Here is a 27,842-nt window from a genome sequence, read left to right as displayed (position 1 = left end):
CGGCCCTGGACACAGGGGCACAGCACCAAGGATTGCATTCTGACCGCTGACAAAAAGGGGCATTTTTTACTGCTACTGACCACTGCCGCGGCATTATTCCGACTAATACCGGGGCATTTTGTTCCTCCCACTAACCACCAATGCCGGGGCATTTATTTTTCTCACACTGACCACCAATGATGGGGCTTTTTTTTTGCTCCCGCTAACCACCAATGCCCAAAAACAAAGTGAAAAACAAACACAATTAAGTGCTCACCCTTTATTTAACAAGTTTGGGGATTCCAGACTTAACCTTTTCAGTGTGGGTTTACAGCAGCCCAAGTCCAACCTTATACTTCCGCCCTTCCAATCATGGGACCTTGCACCCTAGCCACACACACAGACCTGGGATTTTAGAGGATGCCACACGATTGTCTTTAAGCTTTGTTCCATATAAAAGAGAGGCATGGTTCACTAGTGCAATGCATCTCACCTGGATGAGGTGTTCTTTAAGTCCCCTGTGCTTCAAACATCAGAAGTGAAGTGCTAACAAGCTGGAGGATTGGAGGAAAATTCACAAGGTAGGTTCTATGGGGACAGAGATCTAGACCTCTTACAGTCATCTCTCCATAAATGCTTATGTATATCTGCCAACTGTCCCATCAGTCGAATAGGCAGCACAGAATTCCGCTTTGAAAAGAAGGTCCCCGAGGATGAAGCCCCTGAAGGAGCTAGGAAGAACCAGAAGGTTGCCAGAGAGCAAGATCCGGTTTGCTGCCCCATAAATAAATTTGTGGGTCAAAGACAGTCAGGCATAAGAGAGCTTGCATTCCAAATCCCTCCAGTGGGGTCATATTGCACCAATAGGGGGCACAATATACAAATCCTGCATACTTGCACCAATAAGGGGTGAGGGGTAGCCTTGCAGTGTCCCACCACCCGAAGGCTTTGAGGTCACCAGTTGTGCGGCATACTGTGCTGTTGGAGCTGTACAGTAAAAAAACTAATCAGCTGATGTCCTGTTGCAAAAAGGCTGGATTCCAGAATGGCACCCACACATGCTTACTGAGTTCTCCTGGCCTAAAATGTGCAATACAAAGGCAGGGAGGCAATACCTGTGCAGCCAGGCCGCACTTGTGCAATAGGCAGCCAGCCATGCATGCTCATTAGAATGGAGGAACCGGCAACCAAATAGGGTGGCACGTGCACTCCCAGAACTGACCAGGGAAAGTCCACAGAGCTCTCTATAGGCGTATAACAGACTGGGAGCTCACAGGTCACAGGGGAAACAGGAAAACTGCCCCCTGCATGCAAGTCCCATTAATCACCCAGTGGCAGGGGACAGCATAAGGAGAACCCCCAACATAACAGGGGTACTTACTGTACACATAGAAGAGTTAAGAATTGGCTCAATTTTCACCTAATCCTGGTCAGATATACCCCGCAGGGTCTTCAGGGACTGGGGTCCGCCATAGCAGATCACAGCTCTGAACCTGTAACAACCCACCAGCTAACTCACAGGTACAAATGCCTGTCAAAATAAGTGCCACAGGTGGAATATTGTGCCAATGCAGCTCACATATCTCTCCAGTTTCTCCACAGGTGTCCTGGTACTGTGCCTTTTGGATATAAGCATCTGTAGGGACTGATCCAAAAAACAGCACTGAGACATAAAGGCAGTTCAAGTACAAATCTATGCATTTAAGCAGAAAAAGCTCATTCAGCAGAGAGGAACGGGTCCATCACCTACTGAAACTAGCAAAAAGCTGAGGCAATGCTGCCTGAGTGAGAGGATTTATACTGTGCTGTGTCAAGCTTTGCTATTTGCCAGTGTCCAGGAACCTGGACCTGGAGCATACCCAAATAGTCTAAGAATGAACTCTGCTGTATTCTGTGATGCACGATCAAGAAAATTCAACTCCCCCTTCTCTTCTTTGGGTTTTTTGTAAACCATAATCGCTCTTATTTCTTTGTGCCTTTGTGTCTTTGTACCTGTCTTAAACACATTTTTGTTTACCATAATTATTTTTTGAGACATTATGAAATTTTGAAGCATGTGAAAAAAATGATCGCTGTAGTGTATAAAAATGGAAAGAAAAACAATTGTTGTTGCTTACTTGTGTCATTTGGTTCTGATGATCTAGTACTCCTAATTCTTGCAATTTTTGTAATCTTGCTTTCAGCAGAAAGTCCAATTTTCCCGTTTGGTGTATTTGTTTTCCACCTTAACGTTTCATTTTTTGAAATGGAATCCATAGGAACCTTAATATAAGAAGAGCCATAAAAGTTCTTAGCACTTATTTTGTTGACGGGAGTTTCTACAGTTTCGTTTTGATGAATTGAAGGCCGAGCTAGGGAAGCAGGTGATTCAGACATAGAGGTGTTTTGTCTGTAAAGTTTTTGTGTACCTCCACAACTTTGGCATTTTGTCTTATTCCTATTGTCTTTACCACAAGATGAGCAACATTGAAAAGGTTCATTTTGCTCCATGCTCTGTCAGAGAGAAAAAAAAAAAGAGTACAGTAATTTAAATAACTGTTGGATTAGGGTGTGAGAAGTGAAATTAGCCAACAGTCATTTCTTCCTTCCCTAAGATATCACAAGACCTACTTTTAACAATGGTGCTTGCCATAAGAGCACACTTTTGAAAAGAAAACCAAGCAAGACTACATACAGTATATACAAATGTGTGATGTGTGCAAGTCATAACACATTAACATAGTTTAAATGGGAAAAAAATTACACACACACACACATATAATCTCATAAAAGTGAGTACACCCCTCACATTTTTGTAAACATTTTATTAGATATTTTCATGTGACAACACTGAAGAAATGACACTTTGCTACAATGTAAAGTAGTGAGTGTACAGCTTGTATAACAGTGTAAATTTTCTGTCCCCTCAAAATAACTCACAAAGCCATTAATGTCTAAACCGCTGGCAACAAAAGTGAGTACACCCCTAAGTGAAAATGTCCAAATTGGGACCAGAGAGTCAATATTTTGTGTGGCCACCGTTATTTTCCAGCACTGCCTTAACCCTCTTGGGCATGAAGTTTATCAGAGCTTTACAGGTTGCCACTGGAGTCCCCTTCCACTCCTCCATGACAACATCACGGAGCTGGTGGATGTTAGAGACCTTGCGTTCCTCCACCTTCCGCTTGAGGATGCCCCCCACAGATGCTCAGTAGGGTTTAGGTCTGGAGACATGCTTGGCCAGTTCATCACCTTTACCCTCAGCTTCTTTAGCAAGGCAGTGGTTGTCTTGGAAGTGTGTCTGGGGTCCTTATGTTGGAATACTGCTCTGCGGTCCAGTCTTCGAAGGGAGGGGATCATGCTCTGCTTCAGTATGTCACAGTACACGTTGGCATTCATGGTTCCCTCAATGAACTGTAGCTCCCCAGTGCCAGCAGCACTCATGCAGCCAAAGACCCTGACACTCCCACCACCATGCTTGACTGTAGGCAAGACACAGTTGTCTTTGTACTCCTCACCTGGTTGCTGCCACACACGCTTGACACCATCTTAACCAAATAAGTTCATCTTGGTCTCATCAGACCACAGGACATGGTTCCAGTAATCTATGTCCTTAGTCTGCTTGTCTTCAACAAACTGTTTGTGGGCTTTTGTTCATCATCTTTAGAAGAGGCTTCCTTCTGGGATGACAACCATGCAGACCAATTTGATGCAGTGTGTAACAGGCTGACCCTCCCACCCCTTCAACCTCTGCAGCAATGCTGGCAGCACTCATATGTCTATTTCCCAAAGACATTCTCTGGATATGACACTGAGCACCTGCACTCAACTACTTTGGTCGACCATTACGAGGCCTGTTCTGAGTGGAACCTGTCCTGTTAAACTGCTGTATGGTCCTCGCCACCGTGCTGCAGCTCAGTTTTAGGGTCTTGGCAATATTCTTATAGCCTAGGCCATCTTTAGGTAGAGCAACAATTCATTTTTTCAGATCCTCAGAGAGTTTTTTGCCATGAGGTGCCATGTTGAACTTCCAGTGACCAGTATGAGAGAGTGAGAGCGATAACACCAAAATTTAACACACCTGCTCCCATTTACACCTGAGACCTTGTAACACTACCGAGTCACATGACAGCGGGGAGGGAAAATGGCTAATTGGGCCCAATTTGGACATTTTCACTTAGGGGTGTACTCCTTTGTTGCATCGGTTTAGACATCAATGGCTGTGTGTTGAGTTATTTTGAGGGGACAGAAAATTTACACGGTTATACAAGCTGTACACTCACTACTTTACATTGTAGCAAAGTGTCTTTTCTTCAGTGTTGTCACATGAAAAGATATAATAAAATATTTACAAAAATGTGAAGTGTGTACTCACTTTTGTGAGATACTGTACATGCATACACACACACACAAAAAAACAACCACGTAAGAATGAAAGTGGATTAAAACAGACCTCTGTCTGCGATACACGCAGCTGAGCAGGAGTCATAGGCAAATTGCATTCATTTAAGTTGTTACGCCGTGTCTGAACCTTTCTTCTAAGTTGAGGTTCTAACTCTCCGTCATCATGCAACCTTGCATCTGGAGTGCCTTCAACGACAAAAAACAAAAACACTAATACTTCCACCTTCAGTAAAAACTTTATATTTCAAGATTTTATCACATATTATACTTGTGATGGTCAATTTTTAACACTGTAAAGGGCCCAACTTAAAAACTTTGTTCTATGCATTTTTCTTAGAATAAAAGGGAAGAGATCCTTGCATTTATAAAGTTTTGCCCTGGAAAACGAATTGTGCCTCTCTACCAATCAAGCATTTCTCTCTGTTGCGCTAAGAGGAAAGAACTTCATAACACCACAGTCGAGGTTATGAACAGCTCTAAAAAATGCCAACCATTCAGACAGAGATAGTTGCTCTCCATTATAAGTAGGGCCCTAAGGCTACACTCACACCAGCGATTAAGATCAGTACGCATAGTAGTGTCAGGAATCAAATTTCTGTTGCATCTCTGAGCGGCTAGGTGCGGCTGCTGGCCCTGTTCACTACAAAATGACAGGTCCCTGGCTGCCACAGGTATTTGCAGCTGTCTGCACAGCCAGCGATTACCTGTGGTGATTACTGCTGGATGCACCAAAAAAAAAGAAAAATAAAAACAAATTTGAAAAACAAATTTTTTTCGTGTACAGCAGTAGTACAACCTGTTCTGTAATAACAGCTTGGTACAATATACAGTATGAAGGGTAATCATGCATAAAGGGTAGAATAGCTTTCAGGTCTCACGCACATTAGTGTTTTAAAATGCCAGAAATACTGAGTTGTCCTACCAGAAGCTTGCAGAAAAATCCAGGGCAACAAGATGCATATAATTATGTGTGTCTACAGGTGTTTAAAAGTGTATGTGGGTAAACTAATTTTCCTGGCTGTAATACTCATTTAATATAGCCACTGGAATGAACATACATATGCATATGTTTATGCATGTTTATGCACATATGTCCATAAATTATCCTCATATGCTCCTCTCCAAGAGCTGCGTTGAGACAAATAAAAAAAAAAAAAAAAAAAAGACCTTTAAGAGCAGCATTTTTTTCTCCCCATATGAGGCCTATAATGCACACCAGATCAGTGAGACTGAGCACACAACAGGGTTTACCCCCATTATATATCAACTACTTAAAGCGGAGTTCCACCTAAAAGTGCCACATTTGGTACCTTTCGGGGGGAGCGGATACCTGTCTGACAGGTACCCTATCCCCACTTCCGGGAGACCAGGCTGCAGTGCATTACAGCCCGGCTACCTCCTCCTCCTCCCTCCCGTCGCTGGGCCGGTAGGAGAGCGCAGCGTTGCCTCGCGCAAGCGCAGAAGGGCAAACAAGTGCTAAAGCAATTGGTAAGATTGAAGAAAATTTTTTAGTGGGATTTGCAGGCACCAAGACAGATGTGGTAGAGGAAAAACTGCTCTATTTAACTGAAAAACTTGAAGCTGCAGCTCAAAATGTTATACAAAACCAGACAAAGATAAAGCAAAAAAAGGAGCTGCGCTAACTAAATGATGATATTAGGTAATATTACATATCCTCACAAGGTGAGCAGAGGGTATGCTACAACAAGTGGGTTTGTGAGATAAATTAAAGAAAAAAAATCCTTGGAAGTGAAAAAACAATATGCCAAAGAAGAAAAATTACAGTGAAAAAATATTAATGTGATGTCAATAAAATAAATACATTTATAATGATGTGATATCAATAAATGAATAAATGCCCCGTAACAACGTCCTGTTGATGACGAAACACGTAGGGAGGAGGAGCGACGTACTGACGTCACCACTATACGCTTAGTCACGGAAGTCACGGGCTGTATTCGAGGCCAACCGGCTCGATTTTTTATGTCTGTTTTTATCTGCTTAACCGTAAGTGTCCATTCATCTCTAATACTTGAATAAATGTAAAGGGTTTTACACTATGTGAGCCTTTGTCGTTTTATGGGGATTTCAATACCAGGCCTGATTTGACCTACCTGCGGACCATCGCTATTGAGGCTGAGGAGTTCATTGCATGCCACAGAGATCCCGAGCTGGGGTAATAGCCCTCTGCTCAGTGTGGTCCCTTGTAATAAGGGACCACCGTGCTCCGGTAAGCGGAGGTGTTTGCTGTGGTGGAGGCATTTTCTACTTATCACTTTTCCTGGGGGGTCCTGTGTTGTATCACCATAGAAGAGTCACCAATTTGCATGGACTTCTGTCATTTCATTTTTTGCACGTTGCGATCCATGATTGATTCTGGATGATCACTATTATCACACATGGACTTTTGTTCAGTCACATGAGCGGTTTTAGTTTTTCACAGAGTTTAACATTTTTATCTATATTTAGGTGGTAACATCTATTCATTTGAGTGTCAGCATTTATTCATTTATTGATATCACATCATTATCAATTTATTTTATTGACATCACATTAATATTTTGTTCACTGTAATTTTTCTTCACTGGCATATTGTTGTTTTTTCACTTACCGTATTTATCGGCGTATAACACGCACCTCAATTTAGGAGGGAATTTTAAGGAAAAAAAACTTTTAGGAGGGAAGTTGAAGGGAAAAAAACTTACATTTAAATGCCCATCATTGCAGCCTTCTCAGTGCAGCCTTGCCCCAGTCCAGCCTTGCCCAGTCCAGCCTTGCCCAGTCCAGCCTTGCCCAGTCCAGCCTTGCCCAGTCCAGCCTTGCCCAGTCCAGCCTTGCCCAGTCCAGCCTTGCCCAGTGCAGCCATGTCAGTGCAGCCATGTCAGTGCAGCCATGTCAGTGCAGCCATGCCAGTGCAGCCTTGCCAGTGCAGCCTTGCCAGTGCAGCCATGTCAGTGCAGCCTTGCCAGTGCAGCCTTGCCAGTGCAGCCTTGCCAGTGCAGCCATGTCAGTGCAGCCTTGCTAGTGCAGCCATGTCAGTGCAGCCTTGCTAGTGCAGCCATGTCAGTGCAGCCTTCCCCAGTGTCCAGTCCAGCCTTGCCCCAGTCCAGCCTTGCCCCAGTGCAGTCTTGCTGAAGCCTGTGAGCTTCAAAATCGCCGACCGCGATTTGAAAATGGCGCCGCCGGCGCCGAAATACACAGAGCCGGTCCTCGGCTCTTCTCGGCGGCTCTCGTTTACTTTCGGTTCCACTCGGACGGTGAGCGGAGCTATCCGAAACTAGCCGAGTATACTCGGCTAGGTTCGGGCGGCGCTCGAGTGAAACCGAAAGCCGCCGAGAAGAGCCGAGGACCGGCACTGTGTATTTCGGCGCCGGCCGCGCCATTTTCAAATCGCGGTCAGCGATTTTTTAATTCTGACAGGTCAGGATCGCAGGGGATCGGCGTATAACACGCACCCGCGATTTTCCCCTGATTTTAAGGGGAAAAAAGTGCGTGTTATACGCCGATAAATACGGTACTTCCAAGGATTTTTTTTCTTTAATTTATCTCACAATCCCACTTGTTGTAGCATACCCTTTGCTCACCTTGTGAGGATATGGAATATTACCTCATATCATTATTTAGTTAGCGCAGCTCCTTTTTTTGCTTTAACAAGACAGATGTACAAAGGACTACCATCGGTGAGCAATGTTGTTGCAATTGTTAACAAACACAGATGAACTTACCTGGCTTTTGAGGCATACTACTAACATCAACTTCTACTTTCTGGACATGAGCTGGATATTCTTTCCTTTGTAGTAAAACAAATACATACAGTAAAGCAGAGAAAAAAAAGATCCTTTTTCAACATATAAATACGTTTTCATGGTAAAAACTAAAGCGCTTCCAGATATGCTGCAGAGTGCAAGCCATACAGTTTGAAATACAAAACACTAAGCTTGACTCAGCAATTTAGGGGAAATGGTGTTTCATGCGTTTGTTTTAAAACTATAAACTTACCTTTCTCTTCTTTCCAGACTGCTTAAATGTGAAAAAGAAAAACAATATAAGATTTAAAACCCTATGTTAAAAGCCCTTCTCTACTAATGTTAGAAATGAAAATCTTAACTTAGACTACTTTTGACTTACAGAACATATTTTAAAAAATAATCTGGCATACTCTGTCTCTTACAATTGGTAAACTTTACACCAGGGGTGTCCAACCTGCGGCCCAACACAAAATCCTAAACTTACTTAAAAATTTTGATTTTTTTTTTTTTTTTGGGGGGGGGGCTCTTTTGTAAAAATGCTTTAGACTTTAATGCAGGGTATCATCTGTCATCTATAGAATACAGTTATTTGGTACAATTCACCATTGCTAAAATTGGGTGGCTAAAGTGGATACTGTGACCATTCAGGTGTTGGCAGCCCAATGCCTGCCAATACTGTGTTTATTTTCTTGTTACAATACATTTTACTGCAATGTACACGTTTGTCAAATTTTTCTTTATTTCCTGTCTATTTGATGAGTGCCAACCAAAAGAGCAAATGAGGGGAAATACCCCAACATAGAGAGAGAAGATTTACAGGGGAAGGATTCCCACTGAGAAGAGACACAGGCGGACCATGCGGCTTTTTAATAAGGGATACATTTTATTAGAAAAATATATTTAATACAAAAAGAGCCAAGACCAGGTACCCACCACCAACACCAAGATCATGTTAAAAATAGACAATGTTGTCTGTTTAAGAGCAGTTGCATCATGCTACAACCATGCATGCACACACCTATGACAAGGCTTTTGTTAATTGGAGTGGGTAATATTTATGGATCAGACTTTTGATCTCAATGACATGCACCATGCGTAACAAAAGTCAGTCCTGTCACTAGGTTGAATTAGAAACCCTTTTAACAAAAAAGACCCCTGTTAAAGGGTAGTTGATTGAGTCAAGTCGCTAGTTCCACAGAGACAGCTTTAATTAGGATTGTAGCAAAACAATGGGGGGGGGGGGGGGGGATTAGTGGTGGGTTTGGGTTTTGCAGAAGCGGCTGCATCTGTAACATGTTACACCCCGACTATTGGTGTAACATGTAATATGTTGTGGAAGGTGAACTTATCCTCTAACCAAGGAACTCTCTTCTATCTATAAACAATTGTTTACATAAACAGGTAAACTCCTGTTGCCTTGCCGCAATGCATGGGTTAATGATGTCCCTAGGCTTGACAACTATGACTGGGATGGCATGTGGGAAGCCCCTTTCACTACATTGGTGCCAGGCAGGGATCATCTGATCCAGTATGAATTCCTATAGAATAGATTCCTAAAATTGACCTTACTCTGGCTAGATTAACTAAACTATACAGGGGACAGTCCTCCAACTGCCTTATGTTAGTCCTCTCAGACTGCTAACTGCCTTCATATATTTTGGGAGTGCCCAGGCATGCAACAATATTGGACTGAGATCACGGCATGTGTTAAATTGGTTACGGCCGTTACTATGTTTCCCACTATTGAGGTATGTCTTCTAAGCCTGATAGACCCTTTGGTTCCCACCAAAGCCATTTCTAATTTGCTCACCCTGTTATTTTTTTTATGCTAGGAAAGTTCATATTCTCTCCTGGAAGACGTCCCCTGCAATATCACTATGTGCTTGGTAGGCTCTGATAAACAAAGCCCCCACCTTTTACAAAACTACATATGCTAGTAGGGTAGCTCCCTCCAAATTCGACAAGGTTTGGGGAGGATGGGAAAAATTCAGTGTCTACTGTTCTGATAGATATTTGTACTTGTTGTGATTGCACTTAAATGTTTTCACTCGAGGCATTATTGGACTGCTAGAATATATGTGTGCCTTAGTTATCCCACCTTAAGTTATTTGTATGCAAATGTTCTCATGAAGGTGCACTATTGCCCCTGTTCAACACCATGAAGGATATCTCCTAAATGGATTGCAAATGCATATGTTGTGAACTTGATGGTATTCTTTGTCTGGTTAGAATTCAGAATATGTTGTCTGGTATGATACAATGCATCCGGAAAGTATTCACAGCGCTTTACTTTTTCCACATTTTGTTATGTTACAGCCTTATTCCAAAATGGATTACATTCATTATTTTCCTCAAAATTCTACAAACAATACCCCATAATGATAATGTGAAAGAAGTTTGTTTGAAATCTTTGCAAAGTTATTAAAAATAAAAAACAGGAAAAAAATGAATGTACATAAGTATTTATTCACAGCCTTTGCCATGACACTCAAAATTGAGGTCAGGTGCATCCTGTTTCCACTGATCATCCTGGAGATGTGTCTACAACTTGATTGCAGTCCACCTGTGGTAAATTAAGTTGATTGCACATGATTTGAAAAAGGCACACACACCTGTCTATATAAAGGTCCCCCAGTTAACAGTGCATGTCAGAGCACAAACCAAGCCATAAAGTCCAAGACAGGATTGTATCAAGGTACAGATCTGGGGAAGGGTACAGAAAAATTTCTGCAGCATTGAAGGTCCCAATGAGCACAGAAGAACCTTCCAGAAGAACAACCATCTCTGCAGCACTCCACCAATCAGGCCTGTATGGTATAGTGGCCAAACGGAAGCCACTCCTCAGTAGAAAGGCACATGATAGACTGCCTGGAGTTTGCCAAAAGGCACCTGAAGGACTCTCAGACCATGAGAAACAAAATTCTCTGGTCTGATGAAACAAAGATTGAACTCTTTTGGCCTGAATGGCAAGTATCATGTCTGGAAGAAACCAGGCACCGCTCATCACCTAGCCAATACCCTACAGTGACGCATGGTGGTGGCAGCATCATGCTGTGGGAATGTTTTTCAGTGGCAGAAACTGGGAGACTAGTCAGGAACGAGGGAAAGATGAATGTAGCAATGTACAGAGACATCCTTGACTCTGGACCTCAGACTGGGGCGAAGGTTCATCTTCTAACAGGACAATGCCCCTAAGCACACAGCCAAGATAACAAAAGAGTGGCTACGGCTGATGGAGCTTGAGAGGTCCTTTCAAAGAAGAATGGGAGAAAATGCCCAACAATAGGTGTGCCAAGCTTGTAGCATCATACTCAAAAAGACTTGAGGCTGTAATTGGTGCCAAAGTTGCTTCAACAAAGTATTTAGCAAAGGCTGTGAATACTTATGTATATGTGATTTTGTTTTTCATTTTTAATACATTTGCAAAGATTTCAAACAAACTTCTTTCACATTGTCATTATGGGGTATTGTTTGTAGAATTTTGAAAAAAATAATGAATTTAATCAATTTTAGAATAAGGCTGTAACATAGCAAAATGTTGAAAAAGTGAAGCACTGAATACTTTCCGGATGCACTGTATGTATGTTAATTTTTAGCAAAAAAAAAAGTATATTTAAATCTATAAGTTTTCTTTTTATAATCAAGGTCATCAAGACAAAAAGCACATAACTATCCCCATGGGAATGCAGAGAAATACAAATTTGGCAGCGGTTCTAACCTTACCCATCTGTACCCAAAACTATAAAAAGTTAAAGGGGGCGTTTCCTCTTACATCCAATATAGGTGGCCTAAACTCGCAGGCAGTTTTTTTTTTTTTTTTAGGGCCCATTAACACTGTCTACATGCTAAATGTAGCGTGTGGGCAGCTGTCAGTTTTGGGTTGCAGTAAGGTATAGAAGCGGGTGCTGTGATGCATTTTTTAGAGCAAAAAAAAAAATGTCACCAGCGCACCAGGGATCTCCAAAAATGGGTCCAAAAGTTTTAATAGCAATCACATTGTTACAGCAGAAAGCAATGTTTCAGAGCCACACAGGACCCCTACATCAGGCATGCAACATAACATGCCTGATGAAGGGGTCCTGTGTAGCTCCGAAACGTTGCTTTCTGCTATAACGATGTGATTGCTATTAAAACTTTGGACCCCTTTTTCGGAGATCCCTGGTGTGCTGTTGACATTTTTTGTTTTGACTTTAAATGGTTCCAGCCCTTGGTCACCACAGCACAACGCCAAGCATACTAATCCCAACACAGCCATTTTAACAGCAATGTGTGCGTTGGGATTAGTATGCTTGGCGTTTTTTTTTTTTTTTTTTTTTTTTAGAGCATCACACAGTTCCTTTTTTTAGTCAACTTTATTTAAAGCGCAAAAAGTGACACTTCATTTGTTGTGTTGCACTGCTGTGCCTTTCTGTGAGCTGTGATAAAATGCAGCCATGTCTGCATTTTATTGGAACTCTATGCACTGTACCAGCAGGCTGAGTTGCAGTGAGAACAGGGCACAGAGAAAACAACTGTTTTTTATGTGCCCGAGCACTGGTGCTCTTCCAGTGCAGAAAAATGCCAGTCACCACACTGTATCAACAAGCCTTTCGGAAAATAGCCAACAACCAGCAGCTCAGCTGTAATCTGACACCCCATCTCCTATATGGCATAGTAGCAAGTAGAGAAACTTGCAGAACTGAGAGAATACTGAACTGGCTGGATGGATACTATGATACACTGCTCTTAGCAACCATTTCATCATAGTGGGCATTACAGGATCGTATGTCACTGTACAGCAGAGAATGCAGGTAAAAAATGTTTAGCCTTTACAGCCAGTTTAATTGTACTGCCTAAGACACAGGCAGATTCATACACCATGGGACAACCCCCGGCCATAAATAAGTTGGGTAACAAGAAGGCAAACATAACTGTATCAATAGGCCCAACGAGACCCAACCTAAGAGTGCCACTGTGAGAAGCCTGAGGGAAAAAGTTGTATCAGCAGAAGATTGAATGTCCACCTGGTAAAATTTTGAAAAAAGTACGAACAGAGGCTTGGTCCCAAAAAGGCCAAAAATTGGCCAACAACCTGGTAGACCGGGCACAAAAACGCAGGAGATTTCTCCTTTAGACTGTAAGCTCTTGCGATCAGTTTCCTTATCCATCATGTGATGGTGGACTTTTAACCTCTTGCCTACCAGGCCAATTCTGACATTTCTCTCCTACATGTAAAAATCATATTTTTTTTGCTAGAAAATTACATAGAACCCCCAAACATTATATATGTTTTTTTTAGCAGAGACCCTAGAGAATGCAATGGCGGTCATTGCAACTTTTTATCTAGCACGGTATTTGCGCAGCAATTTTTCTAATGCGTTTTTTTTGGGAAAAAAAACAGTTTTGGGCTTTCAAAAAAAAACAAAACAAGAAAGTTAGCCCAATGTTTTTGCATAATGTGAAAGATGAAGTTACACAGAGTAAACAGATACCCAACATATCACGCTTCAAAATTGCACACGCTCGTGGAATGGCACCAAACTTCGCTATTTAAAAATCTCCTTAGGCAACGCTTTAAAATTTTTTATATGTTTTGAGTTACAGAGGAGGGTCTAGGGCCAAAATTATTGCTCTCGCGCTAATGTTCACTCCGACACCTCACATGTGTGATTTGAACACCGTTTTCATATGTGGGCGGGACTTATGTATGCGTTCGCTTCTTCCGAGTGCGAGCTCACAGGGACAGGGGCACTTTAAAAAAAAAAAAAATTTTTATTGTTAATTTTACTTTTTTTATTTTAGCTTGACACTTTTTTCCCAAAAAAATTTTTTTGATCACTTTTGTTTCTATTACAAGGAATGTAAACATCCCTTGTAATAGGAATAAGCATGACAGGTGCTCTTTACAGTGAGATGTGGGGTCAATAAGACCCCCACATCTCACCTCTAGGCTTAGAAGCCTAAAATAAAAAAAAAAACAAAAAAAAAACAAAAAAAAAAAAAAAAAAAAGATCACCGCTTCCCAGCCGAAGCGGCGCCGTTTTTTTTTAATACAGAGGCCGGCGTGACGTCATATCACGCCCGACCTCCGAACGATTATAGAGACTCCGGCGACCATCTGGTCCGCCGGAAATCTCTATCCTAAACATCCGGGGCAGGTGGATCCTGTGACTGACTTAGCGATCGTAGTGGTGAGTCGGTAAAAGCACCGGAGGGCGGCGGGAGGGGGGGTGTCCCCTCTTGCCTCCCGTAAGAACGATCAAGCGGTGGAACAGCCGCTATGATCATTCTTATGCTCTGCAGATTCGCCGGCTCTAAAAAACTATATCTGGATGATGTCTGTAGCTACAAGCATCACTCAGATATCCCCACTCAAAGCCGAGGACGTCATTTGGCGTACGGCGGGCGGGAGGTGGTTAAGCAGGGTGTTCCTTGTGAGGTTCTGGGGACAGAACAAATAGGGAATCTGTCCATCTGTAGCTTTGAGGTATGCTCCAGTGGCAATGTAGAGAGATTTTCTTTGGATGATTAGCAGAAGAAGGGCATAAGGATGGAAGGACAATGTCCTCAAGGAGGTGGAATATGCTGAAACCACCTTTGGGAGAAAGGTTGGCCTTGGGCGCAAGACAATCTAGTCATTGTTAAGTGTGAGGAAAGGCCCGCCAGTTTAGAAACATCTGACAGATGTGATGGCGACCAAAAAGGCTACTTTGTATAAAATACTCCAAGTTGGAGTATATTCACCAGTGGATACATGTGCCATGTGGAAATTTTTGTCCTATTGTGATGAGCATTGGCCTTTCATGTGCACCTTACTGCAAAGGCTAATTCTAAACTGGGTGGTTGCCATCTTTTTGCTTGCTTGCTTGACACATTGGATGCCTTCAGCTTCCACTGCGCTTTTGCGGTGCGTCCAATGTGTCCCTTTGCCTTTAAGGAGTGGGTTCTCTCTAGGCAAACCTGCCCTAATTTATCCCGTTTTACATGCTCCAACTTGGAGATGTGTGCAATTAAACAGTTTTTCCATGAATTGTTAGACATGGTCAATTAGTTTTTTGTTTTCTTTTTTGCAGTCTAGCTAGGAAGTGTGCTGGGAAATTTTTGTTCGTTAATAAAGTGCATTGTCCTTTCATGTGCACCCTACTGCAAAGGCTAGCTATAAACTGGGGTGGTTGCCGTCCTTTCGTATAGCTTGTGTGAGACACTCTCTAGGATAATATCTCTGTTTAAAGGAATGGTTTCTGCAGGACAGAGAGAACCAAGTTGAGATCTCAAGGAAACTTAAAGTGGATGTAAACCCTCACATATAACCAGTGAAGTGAACAGCCTCAGATAGACAGGGACAAAATAAATATCCCTACATTTTTACATGTAAATCTGCTGTCTTCAGCTTTATATACTGTTTAGAACGTTCAGATTGTGTTAGGAGATTTTCTCATACTGGTTAGCACTGCAGTGAAGCCTGAGCATACAGCAAAGACAGCTGATTGGAGGGGAGGCACACACCCCCTCTCCTCATATGTAGAGACTTTCAGCTGTTTATTGAATTGTTCAGGGCTCTCAGAGCTGTTCTGTGAATAGTTAGCTCTGTGCTAATTTATAGCAACCTCTCCGACACAAATTTCAGGCTGGTTTAATCTCCTGTGACTGAGAACTTGTCAAGTTATCATGCTGATAACAAACACAGAGCAGCAGAAAGCCAATGGACTTAGTGCTTTAAAGAGAGGTAACAAAGCACTGCAGATATATGTGCCCAGCTCAAGTTTCATGAATCGGGTTTACATTCACTTTAAGGCACTGCAAGATGGGCCCAATATAAGATAGTTTGACAAAAGGTCCATACAAGGGAGAATGAAGCCAGATGCCTTTGAAAAAGGATGGATAAGGCCAAGACCTGACCTTTGAGAGTAATTAAGGCCAAGTTCTGGTCAAAACATGTTTGTAAGAAGGCCAAAATGCAAGGTACAGAATAATCACTGTGACTGAAGTGACTATTTTCACACCAGGCAAAAAATGAGGTAGGATGCACATTGGAGGGAAGGCATCTGTTACCGTGGAACCAAGGCAATTATCAAGGCACCTAAGGTTAGAGATAGAGGATCCCTGGTTCTGGCAGCAGATGGTTGTTTGCTGAATCTGGAGGCTAGGATTTTCCACCCACACTACTCAATTTTTGTCACATCAGATTGAAAACATTTGTATGAAAGACCCATTCCCCATGGCCCAGGCAATGGTGGCTGAGGCAATCTGCTTTCCAGGTGTCCACTCCTGGGATGTAGACTACAGTTATTGCTAGAGTGAGTTTCTGTCCATGAGATAGCGTAGCTCACTTCCTTCAGGGCAGCCAGACTCCTCGACCATTATGTTGGGGAGGAGTGTTCCAAACCCTAACAGACTTGCTTCTGTTGTGATAACTTCCAGGAAAGAAGGACTTTCCTCACTGCTGGGACTAGGGCGGTGACCCACCAAGATAGGGAATTCTTTGCTTGGCTGGACAGGAACATGGGTAAAATCAAGAGAAGCAGCCTGCTTCTTCCAGGTTGATGAAAGGTATAGTTTGGGAGCTTGTGCATGGAATTGAGAAAAATGGTACCTGTCTCAATAGAGGCTACCAATAGGCCTAGAAACTCACAGAGAATCTCAATGTGGGATGTCTCTTGGATCTCAATTCTCGAGCATGTGCTCCTAGAAAACGAACTTGCTTTTCTGGGAGAAATACTTTTTCTTGGGATGAATGTGTCCAGAACCAGACCCAAGTATTCCAGGAGAAGGAAAGACTCGAGAGCAGATTTGTTGAAATTGTTAACCCAGCCAAAGCCTGCGGCATCTAAATTGTTTTGTGGATATTTTCCAAAAGATAGGAGTAGGGGAGTCTTTCACAAGTTTGGATTGATAACCTGTGACTTGGATGCCCGAGTTCTGAGAAGGGCTAGTATAGGTGCCAAGACCTTTGTCCTATCCTCTACTCCCAAAGTCATCACAATTGACAGTACGACAAACTGGAAGTGGTTGTCTGCCAATGGAAAGCGTAGAATGTGCTGATGAGGCATCTTGCATGTCCACTGATGCAATGTATTCTGCCTGTCTCAGAGAAGCAACTACTGACCTTCAGGATTCCATAAAAAATTTTTGTATTTGAAGGAATTTGTTGAGTGATTTTGAGTCCAGTATAGGAAGAATACACTACATTACACTTTGGCACCGTAAACAGGTTTGAGAAGAATCTTTCAAAACTGTCCTGTGGCAGTACTGTCACAACTACTTCCTGGAATAAGAGGTGGTTTAGTGCAATCTGCAAATCTAACTGTCCTTGGGCAGTTTATGGCTGATTTGAAGTGCTGAGGAGGTACCTCTTTGAAACAACCAATGAACCTACAGGTCTGGGTTATCTGTAAACAGATGTCCCCCACTCTTAAGAGTAAGGATGCCCCTTCATTGTGAAAAGGGCTTTGGTGGCCTTTGTGGGCCAAGCCTTGCGCTGAAAGAAGGACTGAACTTAGGTTTTGCAGCCTGATTAGAGAAGACAGATGCTCTGCATTTAGAGGAAGCTCGGGGCTCCTGAGGAGGGTGATTTTGGGACCTTCCACTGTGGATATAAAACCTTCCCACCTGTGACCTCATTGATAAATTGATTACGTGCCTCACCAAAAAGAGGTCTTCCTCGGAAAGGCATACAGGTGAGGCACCCTTTGGAGGCAGTTCCAGCTATCTTAGCCTTTATCCATAAGAGTCTGCACAAGTGAATGGAGATTACAGCCTTTCTTGAAATTTGACTCGTGACACATTCTGGGGCATCTACACAGGAAAGCAGTGCAAAAGGCAACTATTGTAATTGTTCTGTAACAGCATGATCCTGAAACACAGGGTCTAGTTGGCTCACAAAAGGAATATCTTCATTGGAACAGTGATATACAGGCAGTCCTCGAGTTACGAACACCCGAGTTACGAACGACTCCTACTTGCAAACGGCCTCAAATGCCGGCCACTTGTGCTCCACGTGGGTCCTGGATACCTTTCGAGCACTTTCGAACACATCCCACACTGCCGCACTACGCCCCAGATAACGTAACAAGCGCCCAGAACATCCCACATCCATGCACAGGCGGCAGTTACACTTACAAACGCAGTGTTCCGACCGGAAGTTACACTTACAAATGCAGTGTTGCGACTTATGAACATCTTCGACTTACGAACAAACCTATAGCCCCTATTGTATTCGTAACTTGGGACTGCCTGTAACTTCTTTGCAAACTCTTTTTTCACTGGAGAGTTCAGCAAAAAATTTGAGTGACTTTGGCCGGAACCACATGAGTGTGGTGCGTTCTTTTCCCTGTCACAATTTCTATGCACGTTTTTAGAGGTGCTACCATCAGATCAGTATGTATGTTTTATGAAGGCGCATCAAAGAGGTGGTATGCAGGAGTTTGATGCACTTTCATGAAAACATTTACTTTTACTCTATCATGGCATGCTGGGAGTTGTAGCGCTACCTTAAACTTGTTGCTCCTCTTCCAGTCAGAGCATGCTGAGGCCTGTAGCCCCCTCCACCATCACCTCTCCAGGAAGCCCTCGAGGTCCCAGATCTGGAGTTTGTAGAACTCCTTGTTCTCCTCGGTGACGGGCTCCCCTCTGGTCCTCTCCTCTGCCGCCTTCTTCTTCCCGCCCACACTCTTTTTTCCTTCCTCCTTGGACACCGTCACGCCATAGTACCTTCACCATCTACAGCGTCCCGTTGCTAGGCAACCACAGGGGAGGAGCCGCAGCCGGAGACAGACGCTGGGAAGGTAGATTGGGCGGGCTGAGGTCAGGGTTTTTCTGAGCAGGGAGGGAAGCAGGCGACGGTCACCCCGCTCCTGGGCAGGTGTGCCTACACTAGTGCCCCTGCTAACACAAGGAGAGCAGGAGGGAGGGAAACTTCCGCAATGGGCAGCACCCGGGGCGGACCACGCCCCCTTTCCGGTATCGGCTGTTTTTGTCATTCAGCCGAATGACAAAAACACCGTTTTCAGACGATAATTTTCGCCGATCAAAATTTCGGTGCACCACTACTTGAGTGGTTTAAGGGGAAACATGTAAATTTGTTGGAATGGCCTAGTCAAAGCCCAGGCCTCAATCCAATAGAAAATCTGTGGTCAGACTTAAAGATTGCTGTTCACAAGCGCAAACCATCCAACTTGAAGGAGCTGGAGCAGTTTTGCAAGGAGGAATGGGCAAAAATCCCAGTGGTAAGATGTGGCAAGCTCGTAGAGACTTATCCAAAGCAACTTGGAAATGTGATAGCCGCAAAAGGTTATTGCAAAAGTATTGACTTTAGGGGGGTGAATAGTAATGCACATTGACTTTTTCCTGTTATGTTGTTCTATTTGTTGTTTGCTTCACAATACAAAAAAAAAACAAAAAAACAAAAAAAAAAAACACATCTTCAAAGTTGTGGGCATGTTCTGTAAATTAAATGACAAGGGGGGGGGGGGTAAATACTTTTGCAAGGCACTGTATAGGATAGATAGAATAGATCAGAAGCCCAGGGTTTAGTGCAGCAACCTAAATAGTCCCCTCTCCCAGAGCCATTTTTAAACCACACTGGGGACTTGAGCGGCAATAGAACTAAGGTGGTAATACACAACGAGCATACTGTATGTTATGGCATTTGCCCCTCATATTACCACACAGCCAAGAATTGCTGGAAGTTAAAATAAAATATCTGCTGCCTGTAAGGCATGTTACATCCATGGAGAATAGCGTCAATGAAGAAAAGGTTGTCATCGGTCTATAACAGAGATGGAGCAGTACGCTGTTATAACAACTATATTTAAGAATTTCAGATAAAAATATAAAAATGAAAAGCTGCTCAGAAATTGTTCCAAAAACAGACTACAAAGTATGGGTAATAATTAAATGGGCAAAAAACCATGACCTACCTTTGTGCAGCAGTTTTGACGACTGTTCGAGTGATATTAGTGTGATGGAATAGTCTTCCCTGAACAAATGTTCCAGATGATGGTGCAATGCTTTGGACACCGTCCCTGTTATTGACAAGAGGAAACCTTTTACTTCAACGTTTTGCACAAACCAAAACACAAGTTAAAAAACGTTCCTTTACCTTTCCTGAAAGAGCCATATTCCTCCATCTTTCTCCCATGCCAATAGCAACCAGATTCCTTGCATTGCTCCCTTTGAATAAGGGAGGAAACCTGATTGGTGGCTATAGGCAGCAAAAAGGTACATAAAAGGGATTGATAGCACAGTTTAAATCTTTTGCTGCAGAGCCTTTTTTATTTTTTGCACACAAATGTAGAATAAAATGGTGGGGATTGAATTATTTTTTTTTTCGTGTCACACAATATAAGCAATTTCAAATTTTTCTTTGTCAACTTTATCATTATCACAAGGAGACTGGCAAACCCCCTATGTGATAGCACTTTCTGAGTATAGGTGCCCTTTTATGGAGACATCAGGGGTCTTCTGGACCCCAGATGCCTCCACTGCACTCATGTAACTATGAGGAGGAAACCTTTTCCTTGATCAACTGCTTCACCTGGCTCTTTCAGCCATAAACTGGCAGCTATGAACTACAGCTTTTATTATTATTCATTTTATATTAGGATGATTATATTAAGAATACCACGGTCTTCTAGAGCAGGGGGTGTTGCACAATAATCCGCTCTGAGCATCAAATATTATAGGCATGCTACAATCTTTATTCTTTAATTAAAAACCTAACTTCCTCGAGATGCTAATGCACCATGAGCTCTGGATAATAATTTTGAGCTGTGGTTCCATAGACCTCAAAATTACTACTACTACACTGAATATGGACAAAGATGGCAATAAAACCCTGACAGCTGCTCAAACTCTTACCCGTTCTAATCCAAAAAAAATAAAAAAATGGTTTGGCTGGAGCTGGGCTTACTTTCAAAAGTTTAAAAACTATCAAATAAAAACTTTTTTTAAATATGGGTTCTAAAGTAAACAATGCTTGGTGGTGGACGATTTTTGGAGGACCTGTATATATTTAGAAGAGTACACATTTACCCCAATTTCTTGCTGCCTCCCAACATGTTCAGTCCAGTCGCATTGCCCCTCACAGGCCTCAAGTGTAGGTGTTTGACTTTTCTCTCATAAGTCCTAATTATGTCCCCAGTAGTTCTCCCTGTTCCAGGTCTAAATTGTCTGGGCTGCAAGAAATAAGTAAATCAAAACACACATAAAACTACTTGGATCTAAAAAAACTGATGTTTTATAAAACAAAGCAAAATAATCATTTAAGGTGATAGCACAAGCTCTAGTGCAGGTCATCTGTAGTTGTTGATGAATTCATAGTGGTTGTAAGCCCTTGCATAAACCCAGTGAAGTGACTGGCCTCAGGTGATACACAGATATGAAACAAATCCTCCTATGTAAGTTGTACCCGTTTATCTGCAGTTTTCTATTCTCCACATCCGTTCAAAGTCCAGAATTTATAGATTGTCTGAGCTGTCAGAAAACAGGGGGCAGAGAGCTGAAGTTACACTCTGCAGAGCTCAGTGAGAAGAAGGAAGGAAGGAAGGAAGGAAGGAAGGAAGGAAGGAAGGAAGGAAGGAAGGAAGGAAGGAAGGAAGGAAGGAAGGAAGGAAGGAAGGAAGGAAGGAAGGAAGGAAGGAAGGAAGGAAGGAAGGAAGGAAGGAAGGAAGGAAGGGAGGGAGGGAGGGAGGGAGGGAGGGAGGAAGGGACCCCCCACAGCACCAGAGCCAAGGCTGTCAATCAGCTGGAGGTCCCTCCCCTGTTTTTTTGTTCTTGGTTACAGAAAAAGTAACGTATAAACTACTTCTGCAGCATGCATCCTGCTGAAAGGGAATCATTCACCAAGGGGCATATGTAATAACATAGGTCTGAAAGCCCACTCTGATATTTGTTAGTAATATTTAGTGATTTAGCATACAAACTTTACATTGATCACTGTCAAGATACTGATCAGCATAGACACTATACTAGTAATGACGGCGCTAACTGAAAATGTTTGGGAGGGGCACAGACGTTGCTAGTGACACTAATACAGTGATCACTGATACTACTGTACTAATGACACTGGTTGTGTGACAGGAGGGATCAGGGAGGCAAAGGGTTAACTGTGTGCCTAACAAGTTTATGCTTTTACTCACTAATCATCTCGTTGGGTCTTCCCTTGCATTCAGTTCTAAATGGTAACAGAAACCAGAGTAAAATCCAGCCAGATCTGTTTACCAACATACAGATCTCTGTGCTGTGATTGGCCACAGCTGATCAGCATATAAACAGCCAAAATGATTGGCTGTAACCTGCTGACAAACTTGTGTGGTGTCTGATCACAGCATAGGTCAACTCGGAGAATGTGCATATGCGCCTCTAAACCATGATGTACACCACGATGTACGGGTACATGGCAGTGCCGGGGCTGAGGTTGAACTGAAAATGTACCATTTTAAGAAAAAATTAGGGTCATTTTGAAATTTATTATAGCAACATGTCTCAAAAATGTTGTAACAGGGCAACAAAAAACTGGCAAAGTGAATGGTATTAATAAGGAAGAGCTGGAAAAACATGTTGCAACTAATTAGGTTAATTGGGAACAAAAGTAAACATGGGCAGAGTTTCACCAGTCTGTAAAAAGCGAAGTTTAAAAATTGCTAGAAAATGTCAGAAGAATGTTCCTCAACATAAAAATGCAAAGACCTTAAATATATCATCATCTACAGTTCATACAGTGGGTATAGAAAAGAATCCCCCCCCCTTTAAAATAACCAAATTTTGTTGCTTTGCAGCCTGAAACGAAGACAGACACAGTGTTTGTTTTATCCAGCTGTATTTACTCAGTGCAACTTATAACATCCAAGTGAAAGATATAATATCAACAAGTCAGGGAAAAAAAAAACAAAAACAAAGAATCACTGAGTTGGAAAAAGGATCACCCCGTTCTAAAAATGACTTGTGAACTCAGGTGGAGCTAATCACTTCCTCAATGGCACACAAAGCCATTTGACTCAACTGTGATTAATGGTGGTCATTTTGATTAGCTCAGCATTAAAAGAGCTTTCCTGGAGCATTTCGGTCCCTGGTAGAGCAACTAAAGCAATCAACTATGGATGACAGGGCACTGTCACCGCAATCTCCGGGATAAAGCTGTGCACAGGCACAAGTCAGGAGATAGATACTAAAAAATAATTTTACTGAAATTTTATTAATAAAAGTTTTCCAGTATAACAAGAGAAATAAAGCAATACAAAAACTAAATGTGCACTGAAAATAGCAGTACACACTGTGCAAATGTTGCTCCCCAAGCACAAAGATACAAAAAAAAATTCAAAGGCTTTATCGATGCCTAGAAGCACAATGAAGTCTTAAGAATTGGAAGGTATTTGGTACAACACAGACCTCCCTGGATCTGGATGTCGCTACAAATTGGATGAAAGAGCCAGGAGGAAACTAGTCAGAGAGGCTACCAAGAGGCCTACAGCAACTCAGAAGCAGTTGCAAAAATTTATGACAAAGTGTGGTAATTCTGTACAAATAAATTCTCCACAAATGTGGCTTGTATGGGAGGGTTGCAAGAAAAAAGCCACTCCTCAAAAAAGGCCACATGCAGTCACAACTGAGCTTTGACAAAATGCACCTTGAAGATTCTGAGGCCACGTAGAAAAGGGTGTTATGGTCAGAGGAGACTAAAATCTTTATTTGGCCTCAACGCCATGTCTGGCGGAAATCCAATACAGCTCACCATCCACATAACACCATTCCTACAGTAAAGCATGGGAGTGGTAAAATCCTGTTATGGGGGTGTTTCTCTGCAGCAGGGACTAGAGCACTTGTCAGGATAGAAGGAAAAAAGGATGGGGCAAAATACCCTCAAATTCTTGAGGAAAATCTGATGCCCCCTGCCAGAAAGTTGTCAATTGGAAAAAGGTTTCCCTTCCAACATGACAATGACCCAAAGCACACAGCAAAAATGACAATGCAGTTGGTTGAAGAAGAAAAAAGGTCAATGTCCTTGCATGGCCTAGTCAGAGCTCTGACTTAAACCCCATTGAAAATCTATGGAATGACTTGAAGACTGCAGCCCACAGTCACCATCAAATTTATTTGAACTTGATCAGTTCTGCAAAGAAGAGTGGGAAAATGTTGCAAAGTCTAGATGTGCAAAGTTAGTAGAGTCATATCCCAACAGACTAAAGGCTGGAATTAAAGCAAAATGTGGTTCAACAAAATACTGACACAAGGGGGGGTGATGCTTTTTCCAACTCAGTAATTCTATTTTTTTTTTTTTTTTAAATCTTCTTTATTTGAAAAAGTTATCCATTACAGCATACACAACATAATCAACTCACAGAAAAAAAAAAGGTACAAAAATAGGGACTGTCACTAAAATCACAAACTCATTGAAATCATCCATTATTCCCCTAAGTTCTTCTACGTCTAATTCAAGATACCCATAAGCTGTAACCTTCAAAGAGGAAAAGATAAAAAAGGTTTCTTCAATTTTCCCCTCTTTTTTCCTCCCTCCCCCTCCTCGTCCCCTCACCCGCCCTATACCCTCACACACGCCCTGCACCACTCTTATCCCATATCATCCTCACCCCACCTCCCCCTCCGATCCAACTCTATCCCGATCCAACCATGCTTTCCATATCTTCTCAAATTTCTTATAATTGCCCCTCTTCTTATAGATATACTTTTCCCTGCAAATCACCTCCCTTACTGCATTTTCCCATTCTATCACTGTCGGAGCCTCCTTCCTTTGCCAGTGCTGTGCGATAAGCTTTCTTCCCTGAAACAGGCATCTAACTCTTGCCGTCTGTATGTCCCTTGAGGTCCCTCCCTCCCCCGTCAATCCCAATAGGCACTCCCTCACCTCCACCCTCAGCGATGTCCCAAACACCAAAATTTATTTTCCCCACTACTCCTTTCCAATATCTATGCAGCTTGGGGCATCGCCAGAACATGTGGATCAAATCCCCATGTCCCTCTCCACATCTCTGACATTTCGAGTCGGGTCTCTTACCCCACTTAAATAGTTTCAGGGGTGTATAATATGCTCTATAGGATAAGTACAGGTGAGACATCACTTGAGAAGGAGAGAGAGTGACCCTGGTGCCAGACGCCAAAACTTGGTCCCATTGATCATCAGACAGTGTTCCCACATCTTTTTCCCCATTTAGTCCTATTTTTGTTTTCCACCGGGCCTTCCTGGGCTGCTGCTTTCAGGCATCCATACATGTTTGAAATCAGTCCCTTTGTGGATCCTGCATCAATCAGCTTTCTCAAAGAGGTCATTTTGCACCACACTGGCGCTTCCTTCCCAAATTGTGCCTCCAGGGCATGCCTAACTTGCAGATATCTATAAAATGACCTATTGGAGATCGCATACGCCTCTACAAGCTCCTGAAAGGACTTCAACCTCCCCGCCCTGTATACCTGTGCCAGGTAATGAATACCCTGACGGTCCCACTCCTCAAAGCGCCCCATTTTTTTTAAGCTCATTAAGGCTATTGTTGTCCCAGAGTGGCGAGAATTCCGCAAAACCGGTATATCCCAGGGTTCTTTTAGCTTGTACCCAGACTTTAACCATCATCCGGGTAGTGGGGCATTTAGTACGAAATGAGTCTGCCTCCAATCCCTCTGCAATTGTGTCATGTCTGGTGTCGTTCAATAAGATGCTACCCCCTGCTCCCTCTTCTCTTAGCCTATTACTACCTCCAATTTGTTGCAATTGAGCTGCCAGGAAGTAGCCTCGTGGATCTGGTACCGCCAAGCCGCCCTTCACCATTGGTCGCCGTAGCTCCCTCAACCCGATCCTGGCCACCCTATTTTTCCAAATAAGCTCCCTGAACACACTGTCCATTTTTTTGAACCAATGCTTGGGGATCCAAACAGGAGAGTTCTGCAGGACGTATAAGATTTGGGGTAACCAGACCATTTTAATCAGATTGCAGCGCCCGGCAACCGAGAGGGGCAGGCGTCTTCACACTTGACACTTCTGCTTCAGTTTTTTCATCAATGGAACTAGATTTCCGGATATGTACTGGCCTGGGTCTCTAGATATATTAATCCCCAGATATTTCATTTGCCTGACCACTTGGACTTGGGATGCCTGGTGAGGGAGAGGCCCACTCAGGGCGTCTATAGGCAGGATCACGGATTTCTCAAACTCCTTCACTATCCCCATAGCTGTTTCCAGTGAATCCTGCGTATCCGCCAAAAACAGCAAAATATCGTCGGCATACAAGGCCACTTTGTCCACCCCTCTCTTCCTCCTAAACCCCTGTATGCCCTGTGCCATCCTCAGAGCAACCGCCAAGGGCTCAATTGCCAGGGCAAAGAGCAGGGGGGACAAAGGACACCCCTGTCTCGTACCTCTGCTCAGCTGAAACCACTCCGAGCACTGCCCGTTAATTTTCACCTTGGCCCTCGGTTTACTATATAGCAATTTTAGCCACCGAGCAAACCCGGGGCCAAACTGATATTCCGCCAACACCTTCCATAAGTAATGCCATTCCAAAGAATCAAAGGCCTTGGCTGCATCTAGCGAAAGGATTGCTCTCCTACCGCTATTTTCTATGGGGATTTGCATATTAAGGTATACCCGTCTTATATTCATGCTTGTAGATCTGTCCGGGATAAACCCGGTCTGATCTGTGTGTATTAATTTGGGGATTGTCTTATTCAGCCTTGCAGCTAGTACTTTGGCCAAGATCTTCACGTCCGAGCATAAGAGCAAGATGGGCCTATATGAAGACATATCTGTTGGGTTCTTTCCTTCTTTCAACAAAAGTATTACTATGGCTTCTGACATAGAGGGGGCAAAGCCCCTTCCTCCCTAGCTCCATTGAATACCTCCAGTAATAAGGGCAGCAGTACCTCCCCATATTTTTTTATATAATTCTATGGGCAGGCCATCCGGGCCCGGGGATTTTTGAGTCGCCATATCTCCAACAGCCTTCTGCAATTCCTTGAGGGTCAGTGGGGCATCCAACATTTCCCGGTCCTCTTCTGATACCGGGATTATCCTCAGCCCCTCAAAGAAGCCCTGCATTTCCCCCTCTACGTTTACCCTGGAGGAGCTATATAACTTCTCGAAGTATGTCCTGAATTCGTCTGTTATATCTGGGGTTTTTTCTTATTTCTCCTTCCCTCCCTTTAATTGCTGGCACTGCACTCGGGGGGCCATTTGCCTTAATTATCAGAGACAGAGCTTTCCCAATTCTCTCTCCTTCTCCAAAAAAGCTCCGCCTCTGAAAGGATCTAATCTTTTCTGTCTTCTCTCGGAGTACCCTGCTATACTCTTCCTGCCTCCTCACCCAGCACTCATAATTAGCTTGGGATGGTGTTACTACGAAGTGCGCCTCCGACAATCTTGCATTTTCTTTAGCTCCCAGTTCCTCAACTTGTGACTGTTTTTTAACGTAGGCAATTCTCTGAATTAACGCTCCTCGAAGATATGCCTTCAGGGAGTCCCAGACCACCCTCAGTGGAGCCGATCCTAAGTTTATACTAATAAATTCTGACAGCCCCTCCATCATTTTCTCCTCCTCTCCTATAAGTTCGAGCCAAAAGGGATTAATCTTCCAGTTCCCCCTACTATATTGCCCCCCTACCTTCACGGAGGCAATAACTGGTGTATGGTCCAAGACGCCTCTCGGTTCATAGGTTATTTCCTCCACTACGTTTAGTGCCTCCTCATTACCCAATACAAGATCAATTCTGGACAGGGTGGCATGAGTCCTGGAGTGGCATGAATACTGC

At 43.1% G+C, this 27,842-nt stretch overlaps 1 protein-coding gene across 7 annotated transcripts in view; it reads right to left on the bottom strand.

Moving 5' to 3' along the window:
• The window catches only part of SENP6 (SUMO specific peptidase 6), a 172,576-nt gene that overhangs the window by 110,512 nt on the left and 34,222 nt on the right, over positions 1-27,842 (bottom strand). For 5 of the 7 annotated variants that reach the window (XM_073626821.1, XM_073626822.1, XM_073626825.1 and 2 more), the window contains 6 exons: positions 21,123-21,265; positions 20,009-20,113; positions 8,362-8,382; positions 8,088-8,152; positions 4,412-4,548; positions 2,097-2,472 (listed from right to left, as the gene is read on the bottom strand). In XM_073626821.1, coding sequence (XP_073482922.1) covers positions 2,097-2,472; positions 4,412-4,548; positions 8,088-8,152; positions 8,362-8,382; positions 20,009-20,113; positions 21,123-21,265 — 847 coding nt within the window. The remainder of the gene's footprint in view (positions 1-2,096; positions 2,473-4,411; positions 4,549-8,087; positions 8,153-8,361; positions 8,383-20,008; positions 20,114-21,122; positions 21,266-27,842) is intronic. The other 2 variants (XM_073626823.1, XM_073626824.1) reach the window with 2 other exon arrangements.

The sequence above is a fragment of the Aquarana catesbeiana genome, linkage group LG04 (genome assembly GCF_042186555.1).
Source record: "Aquarana catesbeiana isolate 2022-GZ linkage group LG04, ASM4218655v1, whole genome shotgun sequence".
NCBI lineage: Eukaryota > Metazoa > Chordata > Amphibia > Anura > Ranidae > Aquarana > Aquarana catesbeiana.
The sequence above is the reverse complement of the archived record's forward strand: the minus strand, read 5'-3'. Positions and strand labels throughout refer to the sequence as shown.